Source organism: Prionailurus viverrinus, chromosome D3, assembly GCF_022837055.1.
Source record: "Prionailurus viverrinus isolate Anna chromosome D3, UM_Priviv_1.0, whole genome shotgun sequence".
In the NCBI taxonomy this organism is placed as follows: domain Eukaryota; kingdom Metazoa; phylum Chordata; class Mammalia; order Carnivora; family Felidae; genus Prionailurus; species Prionailurus viverrinus.
The window spans coordinates 17,072,341-17,095,040 of NC_062572.1; the positions used below are offsets into that span (position 1 = coordinate 17,072,341).

General features: G+C 41.6%; 1 protein-coding gene across 1 annotated transcript in view; it reads right to left on the minus strand.

The window, feature by feature from the left end:
- Positions 1-2,010: 2,010 nt before the first annotated feature.
- SPPL3 (signal peptide peptidase like 3) overlaps positions 2,011-22,700 on the minus strand; it is a 138,162-nt gene continuing 117,472 nt past the window's right edge. Inside the window, exons 4-11 of the mRNA XM_047827557.1 lie at positions 18,877-18,996; positions 17,551-17,629; positions 16,518-16,630; positions 6,975-7,081; positions 6,551-6,714; positions 5,600-5,799; positions 4,499-4,608; positions 2,011-3,847 (exon numbers count right to left, since the gene is read on the minus strand). Coding sequence (XP_047683513.1) covers positions 3,776-3,847; positions 4,499-4,608; positions 5,600-5,799; positions 6,551-6,714; positions 6,975-7,081; positions 16,518-16,630; positions 17,551-17,629; positions 18,877-18,996 — 965 coding nt within the window. The 3' untranslated portion in view covers positions 2,011-3,775. The remainder of the gene's footprint in view (positions 3,848-4,498; positions 4,609-5,599; positions 5,800-6,550; positions 6,715-6,974; positions 7,082-16,517; positions 16,631-17,550; positions 17,630-18,876; positions 18,997-22,700) is intronic.

Genomic DNA, 22,700 nt, shown 5'->3' on the forward strand with positions numbered 1-22,700 from the left:
TGCTTACTACTGCCTCCTGACAATTTTAGGTTGATGCACTCTGAAACTCAGTGCTGTGCTGCTGGGTAACATCATGTGCGGGGACAACGTTCCATGGTTAAGCAGCCCCTGCAGCAGACCACTAGAGTAGGGCATCGGCTGTTGGGTTTTGTTGCCCGGAGCAGCCAGTGCCTGACACGGCTTAAGTTGAAACATGGCTGAATTACCACCTATGGGTGGGAAAGGGTTTGAGTTCCAAAGGAAAGGCCAAGGAGGAAACCGATTACATGGCCGAAAAGGAGGAGTGGACAAAGTACTGTTCTGGGAGAGGCTCCATTCACATGAGAAGTTAGACTCCGAACCTGCAGAAGTGAAGAGTTCATTCAGTCTTGGAAACAGGGAGCAGTCTGTAAATTGCACCAGAATAGAAATAACTCATCGGTAAAAAAGGTCTTACCTGGCTTATCCCTCCCAGAAGAGAGAAGAGCCCGGGTTCTGTGGCCACATCTGCAGGACTTCATACAGACTCCATGGCAAGGCTGACACCCGTGTTAAGAGCCACTGTTCTTGAAGTGATTTCACGGCTGGAAACTGCCAAGGTGATGTGACGGAGCGAAGGGAGGAGGCCGTGCAGGCCATTGTGCGCTGGAACACCAGAAGTAGGATGCGTTGCTTTCCTTCGGAGCCTGTGCGGCCTGGCCTGCCTTGCTTCCATGGAAAAGAACCGCAGTCGAGATTCCTGAGGAGTGCGCTTCATGTATATACAAAACGATTACATTCCGAGGCTCTGACGTAAATGTTGGCCTTCACCAAACACAAATGTCTACATACAACGCTGGATCTGGTTAGCGGTAACGTGAGAGCTGCTCTGCAGACACGGCAGAATCTATTTTTAACACTTTGTTGACAAAACAGAACTCCCTTCGCTCCAGCCTCACAGAGAACTAGCCTTTTTTCTTGTAGGTAACGTAACTTACCTGTTTAACCAAGGCCTGTGCTGGCATGCTACAAAGGCACCCCCCAAGGCCCCCAGTGCTGATTTGCACCATCCCCACACAAGGCGCTGTGTAGTTGTCTTATTCAGAAAAACAGAAGCTGTAATAACAGTGATGGAACATACAAGACTTTGGGTAAACTTTGCTGTCTTATCTTCATTAGCTCAAATTAGAAGACAGTTACTATGAGAGTTTCAAAGTGCAGTCTCTGGAGGTGGAAGAACCTCAGACCCGTGAGGAAGGAAGGCGGACTGTGCTAGAACTTTGTCAACATGCCTTGCCTAATGCAAACAAGACTTCTTAGAAAACACCAGAAGTCAGAGCATCTGATAAAACAGAAAAAATAAGAGGAAGACAGAAGTCTGTATGAGGCAGGGGAGGGGAGAAGATTGTAAGGAGAAATTGAAATAATGTGCTATAACTGTAGCTGCTCCCTGCCCCCCAAGAGTCCTGTTATTTCCAGAACCAGGGGAAATTCTAATGTGTCTTTTGTGGTTGATTTAAAACAAAGGGAATATTTGCGGTTCCTGTGCCAAAGTTTTAAGGGCTTTGAGGACTAGCAGCTGGAATCCAAATTACTTTCAGGAGACCCGTGTGGGTACTTTTCCCCCTAAACCTGCACAGGAGCAAGGATGACAAAAAATTGTCCGGATTTTAGGTTTTTCATGAAAAGATAGTTAAATAAAGATAATCACTCCCAGGATACTACCTCTAACCATTACTAGCACTTAGTCACTTTGGAAGAGTTCCCCCACCCCCTGCCTTGTTTAATTAGCATCCTCGAGGGCTGAGGAAGGATACAGCTGATGAGCAGCGAGCACATGAGTGTACCTTTGGTATTCACCAAATCCAGAGGCTGTTATGAGTGCTGTGGGCAACGGAAGCTTCAATTCTTTGACATCTCTAGGACTGAACCAGAGCCACGGGTGACCTTGTCTGGAGACAGGGTCTTCCCATCAGTCTTCTGGAACAGGCATAGCAGGTAGGAGGTGACGGGAGCTCTGTGTGGTACCAACAACCAAAAGTGAAGATGAGGTGACAAAGGCTAGAAAGGAGTCATTTATTAAAAAAACAAAAACAAAAACAACAGAACACAAAAAACAAAACAGCCCTCAGCAGGATTTGAAGACACAACAGAAGAACGCACCATCCTGATCGCTTCCCGCCCTCACGCCCTGCGACGCGCACGGCCTACGAGCTCTGTCCACCGTGGCTTCTGGCAACGGGAAGCCCAGCACACCAGTTCATCACACAGGTTGAGGCAGAGGCACGTCACCTGCCAAAGGGAGAAATCAGGACACGTGGGCCCTTCTCCGACCTCTGCTGTCAGGTAGCCAGGATTCTCTCTGCCTGTACAGTGGGCAATTTCTTACCGGGCTGGGGCTGCTGAGACCAAGGCGAGCTGACACGATCACACTTAAATTACTACCAGAATGCCAGCTCTCCAGCAAAGACCACAGCACATGGTCAGATTCTAAGGGGACAGAGCAGCTCGCTCCTTCCACAACTCCTAGAATGTAGGGCCCAGCTCAGAGGAGCATTTGACATTTGTCCCCAACACCCAGTTGTCACCACAGGTAAACCAAGACCATAATCACAACAGCAAGGACAGGATCGTGTTGCTTTTTTCCTTTTTTTTTCTTAAAGGAGTGAGGGCATGGAAAATACAGCACACCAATGAAACAAAATGCCAAAAAAAAAAAAAAAAATACAAAAAAAAAATAGAAAATAGAAAAATGTATTTACAAGTAGTACGTTACTATGATCAGAAAGCACAAAGACACCTGCTGCTATATTACATGCATTGGTTCAAGAAGAAACTACTAAAAACCCTGCAAGGGAGAAGCCTGTAAAAACAAACAAAAAAAGGGCCAAAAAGTTTTAACTTTTCATCCCTAATTTGCTACACTGATCAAAACCAAATGAGAGCCCCCTAAAGTCCATGAGTATATCAGTACAAATACTATACTGGTTTTTAACTGCACGTTCAGTTGTGGAGGGAAAGACAGCAGCTTATCCATATACAAGAAAGCCAGAGTAAACTGCTCTACATGCTAAAAATTACAGCAAGTCCCTGTCTGCTACACAGCATGATCTTAGCAGGTTTTAATTTTTGTTTATTCATATATACCTATGTGCGTGTGTGTGTGTATGTATAAAAACCGTGCCCTCGTTCACTGCCAACACAACATCTGGGTGGACATGAACTCATTACAACAAATTCTTATGTTTATGTTGTAAGAAGTCACTCAATGTCTGTGGATTTAATAAGTCACTTCACACCACAGAAAATATTTAATAAATCCAAAAAAAGGAAAGAATAGAACGACAGAAGAGCTCCTGTCTCAGTTCTCTGAAACTGAGTCCCCCATAGGAAACTGGTCCCAAAGTTCTTGAGGGTTCACTGAAGAAACTTCGGTTTGCTAATATTTTTCATCCTTTTAGTGTTCAAAAGGTACAGAACGACTCCTTGCCGTTGTCAGTTTTAAACAGTCACATCTCCATCCCCCACGGGTAACAGTCTGGTGCAGATTCATAAAAATGGGGGAGGAGGGAGCGCTGGGGAGGGCCTGTCACTTCAGGAGGGGCTCCGCCTCTACAACGGCAGGAAGAGAAAGAACCAAGCCGGGCTCCAGCACCTCGCTCCTGCAAACAAGCTCCCTGCAAACGCAAAATCCAGTCACACGTCAGTTCCTTAAGCAGGTACATCTCTGAGTACCAGGCCAGCTCTAAGAGGAAACAAAACCACGCGTTGACAGAAAAGGACTAAGATGGCCATTCTGGTCACTCTCTGGGATCCATCATACTTCCAGGAATCGGGAGCTGCTGGACTTGGAGTGGAATGGCTCAGACCACATCCGCCGAAGGTCACCCTGGGAAAGAAGGAACTTTACTAAGTTACAGGTTTAAACGTGAGCCACGCACATCTACAAGTCCTTTTTGATCTCAGACCACACTGCTTCTGCAGAGAATCAAAGAACATTTCAATTTCATGCACTGAAAGATAACCACCATTCTTTGAAGAACTCACTAGAAGAGCTCTTAGGCCCCTTACGCCAAGAAGGGTGTAAGTTCTCTCATTTCTCAGTGAGATGCTAAAGGCGAGTTAGTTTGCCTCTCTGCCTCCTCCTCTGTAAAATGGGGATAATGCAAATATTATAAGGTAATGTTCCAAGTCTAGCTGTAATCATACATTTCTTACTTCCAAACTTTAAGGCAGAGTACTAAAAAAGCTGTTAAGTGACAATAGGGCGCTGCTTTTAAGGGAAACAGGAAGTCTCTGCAGCTGAGCTCTAGGGATTTCAGTTAGTCCATCCATGACCAGGTGGCGTGAGTAGTCTAACTCACTAGCATTTTCTGCCAATGGCTGTAATAGTCTGGAAGAGGTTGCTAATACCAGGTTAGCAAAAACCCATCAACCCACTGTCAAGACCAAGAGCTCTGGGGCTTAAGGAGAACCACCTCTGGCAAGGAGAATATATGCCAAGTTATTGCTTTCATAGGTTTTTAACTGCTTCTCTCACCTTTAAATAGGCCATCGTGAGGAGTGGCAATAAGGTAAATGGCACCAAATAGAGAAGGGCAGGCTGGGCTGCTCGGTGAATGCGAGATGCCACAGTAGCGGTGAGCAGACCTATAAGGAGAGAAAAACACTCGTGAATAATGCCAAGGGGCCAGCCCCGAGAGAAAAGAACCTGTAATATGGCTGCTGCTTGCCAGGGTCTTCAGACTGGACAGCTCTACTGTGACACATTCTGTCCAATAGGTAGGGTATGAAATGCCCAGCCCTAGCAGTTAAAGAAGCATGGAACACTACAGCTTTAAAAATGCTAGCACTGCAAGGACGCGTGAGTGGCTCAAGTCCCTTTCTGTGCTCAGGTTCCTGGTTCAAGCCCTCACTTCCGCACTGAGCGTGCCTGGTCTTCCTCAGTCTTGTGTGGTATGTGATGCCAGACTCGGAGGCAAAAGACCTGGGTCCAAGTTCCAACCGTGCTACTTACAAAAGCTGTGTAACCCTGGCTACGGCACTTCACCTCTCTGAGCCTCAGCCTCCTCTACTGTTCAGTGGGGCTAACACCACTTGCCATGCCTGTCTCTTGAGTTTTTGTACTGAAATGAACCACTATGCTGTAGCCGTTGTAGGTGCAGACAGGTTACCGCTATTCCTAGCCCAATCACACAGGTCTCTCACTGTTGGTCTGTAAGTGAGCTGCCTAGAGAAAAACTAGCCTAGTGAGAGTCTGAGATTAGAGGTGATAAACATATTAGAACAAATGAAGGGAAATACCTGTTTAAAAAAATGGGAAATTAAGCAAGACATGGATTAACTTCAAGCTGAAGATTTAATTAGGCACACAGACTGATCCATGATCACTGTGTGGTAGAACTGACCATACTCTTCTTCCAATGTTCTTCAGAGATTACTGCTGGATCGGGAACGGGCTGACCGGTAAGGACAGCACCTGTCATCTCACAGGCCACTGTTACTTGTCCTTCGTGGTTGTCTGTAATAGCAACCACAGTTACTGCACTCCTTCCACCCAGCATCTGCAGCTAGAAGACCTGATTTAACTCCACGGGTTGGAGGACAGTTAGTGGATCACGTGCCTCTCCCACTGTCTTACCTACAAAGTATCCAATGAGGGTGCAGTGAAAGTAGGAGACCTTCTGCATGCGTCCAGAGATATTGGCGGGTCCAGAGGCACCGCAGGAGTCACCGCTGGCTTGTTTTTTGTAGTTGTCGTAACGAAGGACAAAGCACAACAGGAGTCCAGGCATCACGATGTCCCCGATGCCCAACATAGAGAAGTGACTGCCGGTGGAGCTGGAATGCAGTGGCACAGGTCAGGGATGCCACCCTCAACAATCCCATTTCTCCTCCTGTGCAGAGTCATTTGTCAGCTTTTTTTAAGAAGTTGGACTTACCTGAATGGGAGGCAATCTCTAGCGGTGGAACAGCACTAGTTTGTAAGAGTTTAGAGATCACAAGCCAGAAGAATACTGACGATGAATGTCTTTAACCAGGCTCCCTCACTGCTTTAAGAGAGCACCTCTAAAGTGACTGCTAAAGTCATCTGTTTAAGTACTGTCTCCTCTAGAAATGTCAAGCAATTCAGTATTTGTCACACATTCACTGCTGTGACTTCAAACAAGCACCTGACTACTACCAGACACGGATATTAAAGCAACACAATTTTTTCCAAGATTATATTACCAGCCACTGTATAATTTTAGCATTAGGACATATTTTTACAAACATCTTAGAAGAAAAAAGGATCCAGATTCTCCTGTGAATTCCCTTCAGCCAACTCCAAAATATGGTAACAGTAGTAACATATGGTTATTTGAGAACATTAATCAATAATAAAAAGTAGCACCTGTATCATTTAGTGACAAATCTTTGCAAGTCAAATCAATATTCTCTTTCTCATTTGTATAATGGACAGATGACTCACAGCCCTTTTCCAGTCTAGGATAAGAATGCTGATGACAAAGACCAATCAAGGAGCACAGAGGCACAGGGAGAAGACAGTGTATTAACCATCACAAGACGAGGCCCAACATGCTAGTCCTACCTGGGAAAGACCAGTTTTCCAGGCAGAGACAGGCGAGGAACATCACGCCCAACGTTGGGCCCCAGGTGGAGCTTCCGGGATAGAACGTCAAGGGGATTGTCAGCCGGTTGTGTGGCCACCTTCACCATGACATTGCTATTGAAGATGTAGGCGGAGAAAAACACCTGCCGAATGGAGAGACGTCTTCAACAGAGGGAGCTAGAAGCAACCTGATCTCAGCATCAGCCCTCCTCGTTCTTAAGAGCAAAGTCTCAGAATATTACATCATCAAGCTTTTTTGACTGCACGTTTTGGAGGTGAAAGAAAATCTTTGCTCCCAGGGCACAGAACTTTGCCTGCCTGCTCTCCCCCCACCCCAAGAGACACACACGTACTCCAATTAAACACAAAAGAGAACAGTGGCTTCAGGGAAACAGACACTTACCCAAAAGACATCATAGATTAGAAGCCCTGAGAGAAGCAGGCAGGAGACCTTGAGGCTGGGCAGGCGGACAAAGGCGATCATGGCGACACAGAGACCCATGGCCAGGGCTGGGGAGGAGGCCACAGACATTGGTCAGTGTGGAGTAGACTCATCCTCTTTCCACAAGCTATTCTTATAAACCTAACAGTCTCTAAGTCCCCTCAAAAGTCAAGCAGCCCAGTTTAAGCTCCAAGTTAAGACATTTACACCCTACTTGTGCAAAGTGCCCACTTTAGCCCATTCTGACAGACTGGTTTTCGGGGACATCCCTTTTCTCATGCTCTTGGATAGTGCTCAACTGTGTAAGACCCAGGAGATTGTTTTGAATGATAAAGCTCTGGGGTGCCTGGATGGTTCAGTCAGTCAAGCTTCTAATTCTTTTTAAAAAAATTTTTTAAATGTTTACTTATTTTTGAGAGAGGGAGAGACAGAGCATGAGCGGGGGAGGGGCAGAGAGAGGAGACACAGAATCTGAAACAGGCTCCAGGCTTCAAGCTGTCAGCACAGAGCCCGACGCGGGACTCAAACTCATGAACTATGAAATCATGACCTGGGGTGAAGTCAGTCGCCGGACTGACTAAGCCACCCAGGTGCCCCTATCCTCATTCTTAGGTCAGAAAACTCTTTTTCAGGGAGTCTTTCCTGATCTATCAGATTAAGTAGGGTTTTGGTTTTTTTTTTCTTTTTGACACCACAGAACTCTGAAATCTCTCTCAACTTGCTCACCCATTCTGTAACAGTGTGATTATTTATATACAAGCAAATTTATTGCTTAAATTTGGTACTCCTGGTTGACCAAAACCATGGCTTATTCTTTCTGTGAAGCCCCAGCACTTACCAGAGTAGATGTTCAATAAATATTTTCAGAATGAATGAAAAATTATGTTCCATCTACTTTAAATTTAAAATTACTCCAAGGAAAGTTAGAAAAGTGAGGCCAGATTACACATGTATATCATTTTAATAGAATTGGTGGTAAACTGTCAGGACATGTAGCTAAGTGGGCAAATAGAGCAGTCTGGCAGACCCTGGACATGTCAAATCAACTCATGTTTGGGGAGTTCCTATCATGGGAATGGTGTTGCACAAACAAGAGGAGAAAAACCATTCCTAACCCTGGAAGACAGTGCTAACACTGGGAAAAAGAACAAACTATCTGGATTCTTCCTCTGTCATACCGTTATCAAGCACTCGGTGATCTCCATGCTGTGTACTGCAGTATGCATTTTGGAGAGATGTGGTTGAACATAATTTCTGATTTTACGATAATCTAGGATGTGCTTGTTTTACTAGGGTCTCCTTTATTTTTTTATACATTTCTAAGAACAGAACCAAGGCCCATGATATAATCAACCGATATGCATTTTTTTTAAACAGGGTTTCCCATTATAATGATCTCCAGAAACAAATAGTTGGCTGTGCTGTGAATCGATAAACAGGGCACTGGCAGGGATAAGCTCAGCTGGCCTGAGGAACAACAGTGGTCAGTGGAGGGTGGGAAGCCCCTGGGGCAGAGGAAGGGGTGAGGGCAGTAGTAAGCAAGTGATCTGTTCAGGAACTTACAAGTGCAAACGTGGGGTGCAAAGTACACCAAGGGAACAAAGGAAGAGATGAAAGCCTAATGGACAGACCAGGGACAAGTGTGTGGCAGTAAAGGTCAGAGGGCTGACTGATGATAACCAAAGGGGCAGGTTCCCAAGGTTAAATGTATATGCCTCTGTGACACATGCAGGTGACTGGTCCGTTCCAGAATTTTTCAATTTACCATACAGTCCCTTAACCCTAAACTGGGAGAAGCCTTTACAGGCCACAGGGACTAAGCATCCACTCATTGCTTTGTCACTCCTCTTATGCTGATCCTACCCCACCTGAGTCACAACCAAACATGGACAAGACAGAACTGCTCAGGGACGCTGTCATTCTATCTCTATCTTCCATACAAGAAACTCTAGATTCGTTTTCAATTTATCAGTGTTTCATCACGTGCACTGCATCCACGGCCATTCTGTGTACCACCTTTTGTTGTTACAGCACACCTCGGTCACACTTCCCTAGTTTGATGTGCGTCCTTCTTCACTTTCTCTCTTTCCCACTTACTCTTCACTGCCACTGTAAACAATTCACTTTGCATCATTTCCTGCCTTACAGTCACTAGGCTCCCTACTCTGATGGATCAAGTCTAATTATAAGTCCCACAGCATTGGGCACAACTCATGGGATGGCGTGTCCCCAGAGTCTTCCTTTGTTCCTACTCCTCCCCAGTTAAGCTGAGCAATACCCTCTTCCCAGTCATGCCAACCAAGCGTCGCCAGCTGTGCTGTGAGTTCCACATTTGAAGCAGAATGCATCCCTTCTGACTGTTTCAGATAACGAGTATCACTCCTACCCCCAGAAGAACACTGCCACAATCTGTCACATCACAGGAACATGCCCTCAAATATTCTAGTTTGCTTCTCTTTTTCTCCATTCTTTCATTCAAGTAACTCTTCATAATCTTACCTCCTCCTTAGCACTTTTCCAAGCCAAAATTAAGAGAAGTGATAACTTTCCCTCATTCCATGCTGCTTGAGAGACTCAAGACTCTCCCAAATGGCTTTACCAACCATCTTCACTTTGGGTTAATTTACATTTAAAATTAACCAAAAACGTTAAGAGTAGTAAATTATTAATCTTAGCCACTTGTCTAGAATTACTTTCAACTTAGTATCGATATAATCTTTGCGTCGCTTTGTCTTCCACAACCAGTGGGGTCAGACACAAAGACAATGACACCAAACCAAGCCAAAATGTTCTTGAAAAGCAACATGCAACCTGTAAATTCTTAAGCAGTGCTCAGTTCTAAGATAAAGGATCTGTAGATAGCTAAGCCCTATGTGGACTAAGTACCAGCGTCTAGCATTTTAAAACAAGAAAAATCAATTGCTAGATTTTTGGCACTGAACATTTTCTAATCACAGATTAGTAGCAAGTGTAACTCTTCTAGTCCCTGAGCTGGTCAGTGGATCCACACTGTGAACCTGGTTTAACGATCCCTGAACAGTAAATGTGTGTGCACAAGATTCATCAGCTTTTAGCTAATGCATGATACCACCTATTGGTCAAATTCTCTCAAGATTTCCCAAATTTAAAAGGTTAATTTGCCAGATGAAACTGAAAGTAGATAAAACTCTAGATTTAGTTCAAGAACACACTGAAACGTCTTCTTACTATTAACGCTTCTTAGTATATAAAATCCTGAAAACACACTTCATGCCAGGGCACCTGGGTGGCTCAGTCGGTTGAGCGTCTGACTTCGGCTCAGGTCATGATCTCACAGTTCATGGGTTCAAACCCCGCATCGGGCTCTGTGCTGACAGTTCAGACCTGGAGCCTGTTTCAGATTCTGTGTCTCCTTCTCTCTTTGCCCCTCCCCCAGCTCACACTCTTGTCTCTCTCTCAAAAATAAACATTAAAAAAAAATTTTTTTTAAAAACCATACTTCATGCCTTGCCCTAAAACAACCACATTTATAATTGTCTTCACTTTATTTATTTATTTATTTTTTTTAATAAACTTTTTTTTTTTATTTAAATTTTTTTTTTCAACGTTTATTTATTTTTGGGACAGAGAGAGACAGAGCATGAACGGGGGAGGGGCAGAGAGAGAGGGAGACACAGAATTGGAAACAGGCTCCAGGATCAGCCCAGAGCCTGACGCGGGGCTCGAACTCACGGACCGCGAGATTGTGACCTGGCTGAAGTCGGACGCTTAACCGACTGCGCCACCCAGGCGCCCCTATGATTGTCTTCACTTTAAATTAACTTCAAAGAACAGGCTTTAACTGAGAAACATTCATTCAAAGAATTTCTACTACCAAATTATCACTGCCTACAAGATGATTTCTGATTGTGCAGAGAAGTCTGTAAAGATAATTTCCACGTCAGAGAAGAACCTATTTCAAAACATTAAAGACCATGGCTAGAAAGCTACATTTTCTGTAACAGCAGAAAATGAACATCAAACACTAGAATCTGAGAAACAGTAATTGTAAGAAAAGCTCAGGGGCGCCTGCGTGGCTAAGTCGGTTGAGCATCCAACTCTTGGTTTTGGTTCAGGTCGTGATCTCACGGTTCGTGGGTTCGAGCCCCGTGGGCTTGGGATTCTCTCTCTCCCAGTCTCTCTGCTCTCACTCGCAGGGGTGAGCACGCGCGCCTTCTCTCTCTCTCTCAAAAATATATAAACTGGGGGCGCCTGGGTGGCTCAGTTGGTTAGGCGGTTGATTCTTGATTTTGGCTCCGGTCATGATTTCATGGTTGGTGAGTTTTTTGTCCCTGTGTCGGGCTCTGCTATCAGTGCGGAGCCCAATTCATATCCTGTTTCTCTCTCTCTGCCCCACCCCCGCTCTCTAAAAAATAAATATTAAAAACTATCATCAAAATAAATTTTTAAAAAGCTCGAAAGTTCTTTTTTTGGGGGTGGGGAAAATTCTACTCTTGGTCACAGGAAGTTCAACCAGTGCAAACTGGCAGGGAAAAGAGACTCCTGGGTAAGTAAATATTGGGGGATATCAATAATGACAAAAGGTGATGGAAACGTCTACATGTTAGGGTTGATTAGGGTTTGGGGAAACTCACTGGACACTCAGAATTTTAGCTATCAGGTGAATTTCATGATGGAAATGTATTTCTGATGGGTCACTGGGAAAATAAAGGTGCCTCTTATGGGCAGCTTTCTATCGGCTCCACAGTCTAGAGGAAATGTTGCAGTGAAACGTACTCTGCAGGTATCTTACAGACAACTGCTTACCCCATTCTGCTGTCAGCGAGTCTAGTAAGCCTGGCCCCGGCCCCTGCCCCTGCCTGTAAAGGTACAATGAAGAAAATTCTGCTAACTTGTTCTCAAGTATGTGTTTCAGATGGCTGTGTAAATCAGTGTATCTTGAAAAGAATGTCACCTTCTATCATGCCAACTTTTTCTTTTTTAGTGACATACTACTAGAAAATAGGTATTTTTCTCTTCTATGCAATGCCTGGGAAGAGTAGACAAGAGAGTATAAAGAACATTGCTTGCTGTTTTGAGAGGTACCCCTTTTTGGGTCAGCAGCTTGGTAAATTTAAAACCCTTAGCAAAACCTATAAATAGTATCATGTGTGTCTGGACACACGAATAAAGGGCTCCACGAAAGCAGAGTCATCAAAAGTTAGTGGGATTACAGAGAACCTCAGACCACAGAGGGGGCTGACAGACTTCAGGTAATTTTTTTTAATATTTATTTTTGAGAGAGAGAGAGAGAGAGAGAGAGAGAGAGAGAGAGAGAGAGAGATTGCGCAAAAGAGCATAAACAGGGGAGGGGCAGACAGAGAGGGACACACAGAATCTGAAGCAGGCTCCAGGCTCTGTCAGCACAGAGCCCGACGTGGGGATCGAACCCATGGATTGGACCATGAGATCATGAGCTGCTGAGATCATGACCTGCTGAGATCATGACCTGCCGAAGTCTGACGCTTAACCGACTGAGTCACCCAGGTGCCCCAAGATTTCGAGGTAATTTACATACCATTTGTCATCAGAAGGACTTTGGGTTTTCCAGTGTTGAGATGAATCAATGTGGTGATGATTCAGGTGATGACTGCCCTATATTACTCTAGTTAAAGCAGTGGCACCTGAAGCTTTTTATCATCTCATTTCACATAATATTTGTACAGGGAGAATCATTATGCTCGCAGTATTCTTATGGATTGGTGTTTACAGAAGTGGACTCTTTCATTTAAGGACATTAGCATAAAACAGTTTCTCTTCAGAATATATAGCTGAAAGTCATTTTATATGGACTGAAATAATCTGGTTTAGGTATTAACCAGCTAACGAGCATTTCTAAATAGTTTTTGTTCAAAAGTAGTAGAGGAGAAATGTCTGTGCTGCCTGCTTTCTCATCAGGAAGCACTGGTTTAGGTGAGACTGAAGGATGTAATCATAAAAGCAGCTATGAGATTGATGTGGACTAATACTTACTATCTCCACTCCAGTCATTATCATGATTAAGACTCCCTAATTTTCTGTAACAGATTTAAAAAGAGATTAGGCTCTATGAAAGTCTTTCAAAATCACCTACATGCTTTTCAGGTTAACAAGTCATTCTTCTGCAGAAATCAAGACTTAATCTCAGGAAAAGTCAAACATACACACTTGCTACTTCATCAATACTCTTAATACCTAGTATATAAAAATAGGCATTTATTCTTCTACAATAAGCCGGGCAAGCAATTTATGTGATTTCAGATGTAACTTCTTTTTCTGAACTTATTCTTTATCAACCTCCACAAGCACTGAAGTATCAAGCACCAATCCATAAGAATACTGCAAGCACTGATACTAGATTTGGGAAATTTAATCGTTCTGGTAACTACTTAAAAATCCTAAACACTGGGGCGCCTGGGTGGCTCAGTCGGCTAAGCGTCCAACTCTTGATTTTGGCTCAGATCATGATCTCACGGTCGGTCCTGAGATAGAACACACACATGGAACCTGTTTAAGATTCTCCCTCTCCTTCTCTCTCTCTCAAAAACAAACAAACAAACAAACAACCTAAACACTGCACTTCAGGATGCTTATATACATTCCAAAGCAAATGATCACAGAAATGTTTTTTTATAATGCAATTTAAGATGCTAAAATAAGAGACCAAACCAGTCAGAAATCAGCAAATATGAATTATCACATGGTCAGGCAGATTTTGACACTGTTTTCCATTCTGACTCATTAAAGGCCTCTAAATAAATCTAAGGGGTAATGTGGTCTGCAACCTCATGGAACTTTTTTTTAAAGTTCATTTATTTATTTTGAGAGAGAGAGCGTGTGCAAGCAGGAGTAGGGGCAGGAGGGGGAGAGGGGAGAGGGGAGTCAGTTTCAAGCAGGCTCTGCACTGTGAGCGCAGAGCCAGATGCAGGGCTTGTTCCACAAACCATGAGATCATGACCTGAGCTGAAATCAAGAGTCAGGTGCTCAACCAACTGAGCCAACCAGGTGCTCCAGGAACTACTTTTGGGTCTCAAGAGCTTGGTATATGGTAGGCACTCAATAAAAGTTATGAACAACAACTATGACAACAATTATATATAAACAAATTATGTATTTATAAAGTTATACATATTTTATATAATATTTAAGTATTAAATATCTTATGAATATGTGTAACATTTGAAGATTAACAAACAGTAATATTGATAGTTTTTATTTAGAGGTAATTCGGTGAATTTTAACACAGGCGTAGACTTATATAGCCACCACCACCCTCAGTGTGTAGAATACTTGTATCACCCCAATAAAATCCTTGAGCTATAGTCACACCCTCTCCCCCACACAAACCACTTGTCTGTTCTCCATCACCATAATTTTGTCTTATTGTTTTTAAAAATATTTTTTGCTGAAGAAGTATACTGGGTATCTCTGCATGATTTACAATTTAAAAAGCGCTTTCTCTATAATTATCACCTACGATTAAAATCACATGTGCCATTTACCTATCGCTTTACAGAGCTCTCAATCCACTCTATAGCTTGTTTCCTTACAATACTCAGTTTCTTAGAGTTTTTCACTAGTTAACTTGGCACACATAAATTTCAAATTCTTGAACTGGTACAAGACAAAAAAAAAAAAAACCCTTGAAACAAAAGAATAAGATTTTAATTTTCCTCAAGGTTTAAAATTTCCTCCTTATCAAGATTATATTACTAATTCTGGATCACACGTGCACACAAAGTTTAAAATCCTTTTTGTCAAGTTCTATCTGATTTGACCATGAGCAGAATATTGCGATACAAGTGTGAGCTACTCCTGAACTTGAGGCATGGACAGTGAGCATCACTCTCACTGGCTCTGTGCTTAGGCAACACTGAATGACAGTTCCACAGTTAAGCCATCCTCAGAGCTGCAGGGACCAGTGCCTTAGTGGAGAGGAGCCTCTCAGACCTGGCAGTTGCTTCCAAAGAGCTCTGTTTCCAAGGTCTTGATTAGCCTTGTAGTTGCTTGGAATGGATAATGGGAGTAAGTGCAATCCATACCCATAATCTCTGATTTTTAAATTCCTCCTTTAAAAATTCTTTAGATAGTACTATAAACAGTATAAAATCATCTTTTGTATTTTAACTTCCTTCCCTTCTGAAACACCAGAGGAAAGGAGAAAGTGAACAGACTTTGTGGGGCAGAGCAATGGTTAAAGTTTCTTGAGATCAGGAAAATGAACTGTGAGAACAGGAGCCAGGACTGAATGAGCAAGGAGATGGAGGTGCTTACATGGTCTTTAAGAAAAATGAAAAACGTCTTAGGGGAGAGAAAAGAGTAAGGGGGGATTTTTGGAAATGTCCTTCCAAGATATTTTGAGAAGTATCAAGTATACACAGGAGTTCTATGACTGGGTAACTGACTTCTCTGAACTTCGTTTCCTTGTCTGTAAAATGGAACAACAACAGTACCTACTTCAAAGACTTTCCAGGATTAAATGAGATAATCCACGCAAACACCCAGGAAAGCACCCAATGCGTAAGAAGCACTCAATAAATGTTAGCTGAATAATACTGCCATTATTATTTCATCATCATCATCACCAATGAAGGGAAATCCTCACATGCTATGGACAGGAGTATAAACTGCCACAGCCTTTCTGAAAGGCAGTATAATAACAGATAAAAAAACTTTTTACTACAAAAACCTTTTAATCTAGGAATTTAATATCTAGGAACTCATCCATAGAAAAATAATCTTATTAAGTAATCTGACATGTGTACCATGAGGTGGAACAAGAGTGTTTACCTCAGGATTATTTATAAGAGAAGATTAAAATCAATCTAAGGGCCCAGCAATAAACAACATACAATGGAATACTCTGGAATTATTAAAAAGGATAGGATACATCTTTATGTAATGATACAGACATGTATTTGTATCATTACATAAAAGAGTCTATTGTATATAATACATATATGGCATATATTCCACATATGTATTTTATATTACAGTATTCCATTTATGTAAGAAAATATATAGTCTATAAACAAAAAATTACATATGAATGTTCATACTAGTATTACTCATAATAGCTAAAAAAGTGGAAACTGATGAATAGATAAATAAAATTAGCATATCTATACAACTGAAGAGTGGCCATAAAAAGAAATGAAATACCGATTCAGGTTACAACATGAATAAGAACCTTGGAAACATCATGCTAAGTGAAAGAAGGCAGACACATAGGTCATATAATGTTATGATTTTACTCTCTGAATATACTAAAAGAGCCACTTCAAGTAGGTAAAAATGTGGACTATACCTCAAAAAGCTGTATTATTAAAAATATCTTGAGAATGTGGGTAAAAATAATAACTCAACAATATGTAACACCACCACCTTTGGACACCTAATACTCATGGTAATCAGAGGAACTATTACTAAAACACAAAAAGCAGAGGAAGGGAGGACAAATTTAACTATAAACTGTATTAACACTTCAACTTGTCACATGTTACTCACCATCCATGAGAAGCCAATGGCCAGTGAGAACCCAGATAAGGACGAGCATGACAGACAGAGAGAATGACAGTAATTCAGCAGCAGTAAAACGCCCACAGCAACCAAAGGAAATCCTGGAAAACACATGGTATTTATTGGACTAACAGGTGATACATTATATTCAATAATCAAACTCTCCCTTGGTTCTTCACGATCAGAGTTCATCAGGGCCAGATTAGAATAGCAGGCTATACCTAGACTCCCAGAAATTGAAAACACCCAAACCTCTTTGGAGTAGGCTACAGGAAATGCAAAGGCATTAATGATCCTTCTGCAGCCCTCTGATATTGTAGTTTTTATCCCGAATTATCAACATGGATGTTTACAATTTAAAGTGACAATACCAATCTTAGGAGAATGAAGTACACTATAGGGTAATTCTGTTTTTATGAGGAAAGCAAAATGAAGAAGGTCAATAGTTCAATCCACTGGGTGATGATGAATACATATTTATAAAATGGTAACAACTCTATCTGGTTATCACGAATTCCTGGGAAAATCAGCTGCTCCTAGTGACTGGTTTCCTTACGTTCATATGGGATCTCTATTAACACAGCACTTGGTGTCCATGAAGCAATGGCTTTAGGAGTTGAGGTGTAAAAGGTGTGCACACTGGGTTTAAACCCAAGTGGTTAGTATATATTCTTGGTCACCAAAGACAAAAGGCAAAGAATGTCTGAGTTGATCACATCCCATTAACTCACTAGTCAAGAGACAAAAGCATTGCTTCAAAATGAAACTGCTCATCTTTCAATAATCTGAGCAGGAAGCATGTTTCAACGACTCCGACTTCCTAAGATTTGTGTATATTTCCTCTCCTATGAAAAGGTGCAAAAGGAAGTACTACCTTCCAGTCTTAAAGATCAAACGTCTCCCTTCCCAGTCTTCTAGCATTTGTGTGCTCTGGTCCATACCAGAAATTTAGACTCCTAACAATGTTATCAAGTGTGACATAAAAACATTTAAAATTTAGAGAAAAATCCCAAGTCCTTACTTGTTCTGAGGTGAACAGGGTCTTGTTAAATACTGGCACATCGGGAGAAGGAGGAAAGCAAAAGCTATTGTGGCAAGAACTAAAGAAAGAAAATATATGGTTAAGTTTTGTTGTTTATTTTCAACACCTTTAAGAAAAATGGCAGGACTTATGGAAACACTGACCAGGATACTCTTCTCAATAAGTAGATACAATTAATTAACTACAGAAGAAAAATATCTTCCTTTAGCACTGTACAAATAAAGTCTTGAAAAACAAACAGTACCTGATTTGAAGGAATGGGAAGCATAGACAGGTTTTCTCATTCTTTTCTATCTTAACACGGAAAGATAAATGGCGAGCCAGGGGATGATCTAACATGTCTGGCATTTTGTTGATGTTCTATACATTTCCATCATCTCTTGACTTGAAAACTGATCAGAGGGTTGACAGTCAAATTACTCTGATTAGTTACCAATGCGTCTGTCTACAGAAACATTGGTGGGGGTTGCCAATGACCGCTTCGCCACACTGGACCTTCTGGACACTTTGACTCCAGACAAGGAGTCAAAGTGGTCCTGTTCTGGTGTCGTAAAGCTCACAAGTTTTCAAACCCCTGGTCTTTTGTTCAGACTGTGCTGACGGTCCTGAACTGATGATACGGGTATCCAATGGTTCAAGGAGAAGATGGGGAAGAAAAGCCAGACTTATGGAAAAAAACTTGCATGGCAGGTTGTATAGGTCTTAAGTTTTGAATGATGATTAAAAAGAAGTACACAGAAGATCCTGGGTTCGAGTCTCAGTGGAACCTTGGTTCCAGGAAACTTACCTTGGTTTCCTTTCAAAAGAAAAAAAAGACGTGAGAGGTGCCTGGGTGGCTCAGTTGGTTAAATGTCCAACTTGGCTCAGGTCATGATCTCACAATTCTTGAGTTCGAGCCATGTGTTGGGCTCTGTGCTGACAGCTCAGAGCCTGGAGCCTGTTTCGGGTTCTGTGTCTCCCCCTCTCTTTGCCCCTCCCCAACTTGCACTCTGCCTCTTTCTCAAAAATAAATAAACTTAAAAAAAAAAAAAGAAGTGAAAAAATTTCCTTTTAGGTTAATGTTCAAGAATAGAGAAACATGGGACACCCAGGTGGCTCAGCTGATTAAGCATATGACTCTTGATTTCAGCTCAGGTCATGATCTCATGGTTTGTGAGATTGAGCCCCAAGTTGTTGGGCTCTGCACTGATACGGTAGAAAACCTGCTTGGGAATCTCCTCTCCCTCTCTCTCACTGGTGTGTGCATGCTCTCTCTCTCAAAAATAAATAAACTTAAAAGAAAAAAGAACAGAGAAACTTATTTACCTGCTGTACATATTGTAAAAACTACTTGAACTGAGTCAAAGAAGAAGAACATTACTAGGAGAGAGACAGATGCTCCAATTGGAAGGAATAGGGCCTGGGTAGAGTCAATAGTTTGGATACCTGAAAGAGAATAAGGGACATATTAATGACTTATATGATAAGTACTGTGCCCATGTACTCCAGAGACATTAACCCATTAAAATGCAGACAGTCTATGGAGCGCCAGGGTGGCTCAGTTGGTTAAGCTTCTGACTCTTGATTTCAGCTCAGGTCATGATCTCGCAGTTGGTGAGATCGAGCCCAAGTGGGGCTCTGTGCTGACAGTGCCAAGTCTGCTTGGGATTCTCCCTCTCTCAAAATAAATAAATAAACTAAAAAAAAAAAAAAAGTACAGACAGTTCTAGGAGTTAGTATATAAGATATAGATTATCTAGGACCTCTGATTCTTTCCTTCCCACTGACATTATGAGGTCCTTGCTCTCCTCATGGTGCATTCGTTATGGCAGGTACTCAAATACTTGAACTGAACTACTACCTCCTGGTGCTAACAATCTGGTTGACAGGCTGAAGGAAGGAAGAAATAGGAAGAAGAGGGGGAGGGAGATGGGGGGGTAGAAAGACGAAAGGAGGGAAAACAGAAACTAAGAACATCAACAGGTAGTAAAAAGATTAGTCAATCTGAGTACATCTGTAATCTCATGTACAGGTTTGGTAAAAGGTAGTTTAAAGCCACTGACTAAAATCCTTTCTCATTATCTACAGATTTACTCATGTTCACTCTTCCCCACTGTTGCTGAGAACTGACTCTCAGTGGAGCATAAGAGTGGAGGGAACAACACATCTGAAAATCAAAAATCAGAAAGATTATTCTGTGGGAACATCGTAAGGACCAAACAGGAGATAAATGGGGGAAAATAATTACTTGGGATATAGGATTCTTGGTTAATCATTAGAATCATCTGGAGAGCTTTAAAAATTACATGCCCAGGCACAACCCCAGAACAATTAAACTGAAATTTCTGGGTGTTATTAGGCCCAGCTGAAAACTCTCCACAAAATTTTACTTTGCATATAGAGTTGAGGAACACTAAGTATTTGGTAGAGAAGAGAAACACAGCACAATCTGGTAATTACTGAATGAAAAGAAAAAAAATTACTAATCTTGTGTGCTACTTCCAAATTAACACTGCTGAGATACAAAGTTCTTGAGTGGAGTAAAAAAAAAAAAAATGTTCATATGAGCTATTATAAAGAAATACTAGGGACGCCTAGGTGGCTCAGTTGGTTAAGTGTCCGACTTCTGCTCAGGTCATGATCTCATGGTTCATGAGTCTGAGCCCCACGTCAGGCTCTGTGCTGACAGCTCAGTGCTCAGAGTCTGTTTCAGATTCTGTGTGTCCCTCCCCCCACCTCTCTCTGCCCCTTCCCAGATTGCGCGTCTGTCTCTCTCAAGAATAAACATTAAAAAAAAAAAATTATAAGTAAACATCTCTCTCCATTAAATTAAGGCAATGAATAAAATATAATGTGACCAGGATTAACATAACTAGGCACAAAGGGTTGTAATTATCAACCAATATTTAAAAATGGTTCTTTGATATTTGAATTTACCTGTCCCAAGAAAGCTATTTAGGGATTTTAGTTAAATAAACTATTAAATATTTCTACAAAACACAATTGCTTCCTACTGGCTAGATACATGAGTCAAATAATTCACTTAGGAATAGGGCATTTCAATTTAGGAGTGGCTATGTGTCAAGACAAATAGAGATGTTCTTCAGAAGACAGCTGGCCAGAAGTGCAGTCAAACTTGTCTTCCTGGCCCCTTGATCGTGTGTGTGTGGGGGGGGTGGGGGGTGGTATCTTACTTAAAGTGTCTTATGGACATTTACAAAGTAAAACTCTATGAAATCTCTAACTGAATTTCACCTAGTTTTTATCTGAGTGCTCTACACTAGTTCAAAGAACTACTAGAGGAAACTACAGATTTCAGGTGCCTTTCACAACAGAAAATAATGGTTTCTCAATGGCTCTGCACTGACGGCATGCAGAAAAATTAAATGGCTGGCGAAAACGAAAACTGTTTAGTAAGTCAGGTATATGAGAAGTATGTGTTTATAATAAATCTAAATTTTATCAGTTTAGTCTGCAATTAAAATGCAAAGCTGAATACAAAGAGCCTTTCTAGAATATTAGTTAAGAATGCATAGATTTTTGTTTTTTGAAAGCACAGATTTTAAAGCAAGAGGTATTAAGACACTGCTTCCATTAGTTCTATAGAAGAATGCCTAAGGGAGTTTACCAAACAGCAATGTCACAGGTAAAGTGAAGTTCCTTTAGTTGCTGACAATATGCTTCCCAAAAAAATACAAAATTTCAATATTGTACTTCCTAAAGGTCTGGAGATAATGGTCCTGAGGGAGATGGAGCTAATTAATTAGAAATTTCAGTGACTTCAAAACAAAACAAAATAAAATTCTACGTCAGTATTCTAGCTTTATATTAGATCCTTGGTATTTCCTCCCTCTTAGGTGGTGACTTTAATCTGTCCTGTCAGTCACTCCTCATAATTAGGAGGAGTTACTCAAATGCAGTGGGCATTACCTTTAAAGCCAAAATTATCATAAGAAATAGGCATGGTTTTCTCTTCAAGGCGGACCCTAGAGATAAGACGCTTTAGGACAAAGGCAAGAAACTGCTGGAGCACAAAGAGATAGAGGGCAGTCTCAAAACAAAAGAAATAGGCATGGTGACAGAAAAAAATATGTACAGAGAAATTATTTTTAGCATTCAGTGAACAAGGCTACAGGCTAAATACATGGTCATGAAAGAGATACTGAACAATACACCAATCAATGTATTATTGATAATCATTAAGAAAGTTAATGATTTAGCACCTCCGTGAGAGAAGCATGTTTTGGCTATTTACTGTATTACACAGTAGGTAACACGAGGGACTGAAAAACCTGCACAATCTTCAGATATATTACATGGGTAGCCTGGTAAAGGCCTTCAAGATGTCAGATAATGGGGGTGAGGTTGGGAGTTGTCCTTTTCAACCCACCTAACACTGATTCAATGTAGGACTGGTGCGCCAGGGGAAAAAGTATCTACCTAGGTTTCTTGGAGCAGATGTAGGGATGAAACGGGATTTAGAACAAGGTTAGGGAGAATTAGAGAAGCCCTGGAGGGCACTCCCTCCTCCCCACTTTCTCTTTTTATTGCAAAACATAACACACATACAGCAAAGTACATAAAACAAAAATGCAGAGTTCAGTCAATCATCAAATGGCTAATACCACCCAGGTCAAGCTTGCCAAGCCCAGAAGTCTTTCTTGTGCCTCCCAGTCACTACTCTTCCTCCCAGAGGGAACTACTACCCTGGTTTTTATACTTCCTTCTCTGCTCTATTTGATATGCACCCAAGCATGCATCCTAAAATACTAATATTTATTTTGCTTGTTTTTGAACTTATTACATGCCTTGAATTACTAGGATTTTTTTTTTTTTTTTTTGCATCTGGCTTCTTTTGCCCAACATTGTGAGCAACATCCATGCTATTTATGTAGCTGTACATCACTCATTTTCTTGTCTTTTTCAAATTCCTTGATTCTTACTTATTTTGGGAGTAAGCAACCACAACATTTATTTATTTTTAATTCTGCAACCTTTAAAAACCACCTCATCTATCTACACTTTTTCCTTCAATCAGTTCAGAACACTTTTGCCAAAATCTGAACACTAAATTCATACCTTCCTTTCCTGAGAACTTCCCCTTAATTGTTATCATTCAGGACTTCAATCTCTTTGGTGCCTACACAATC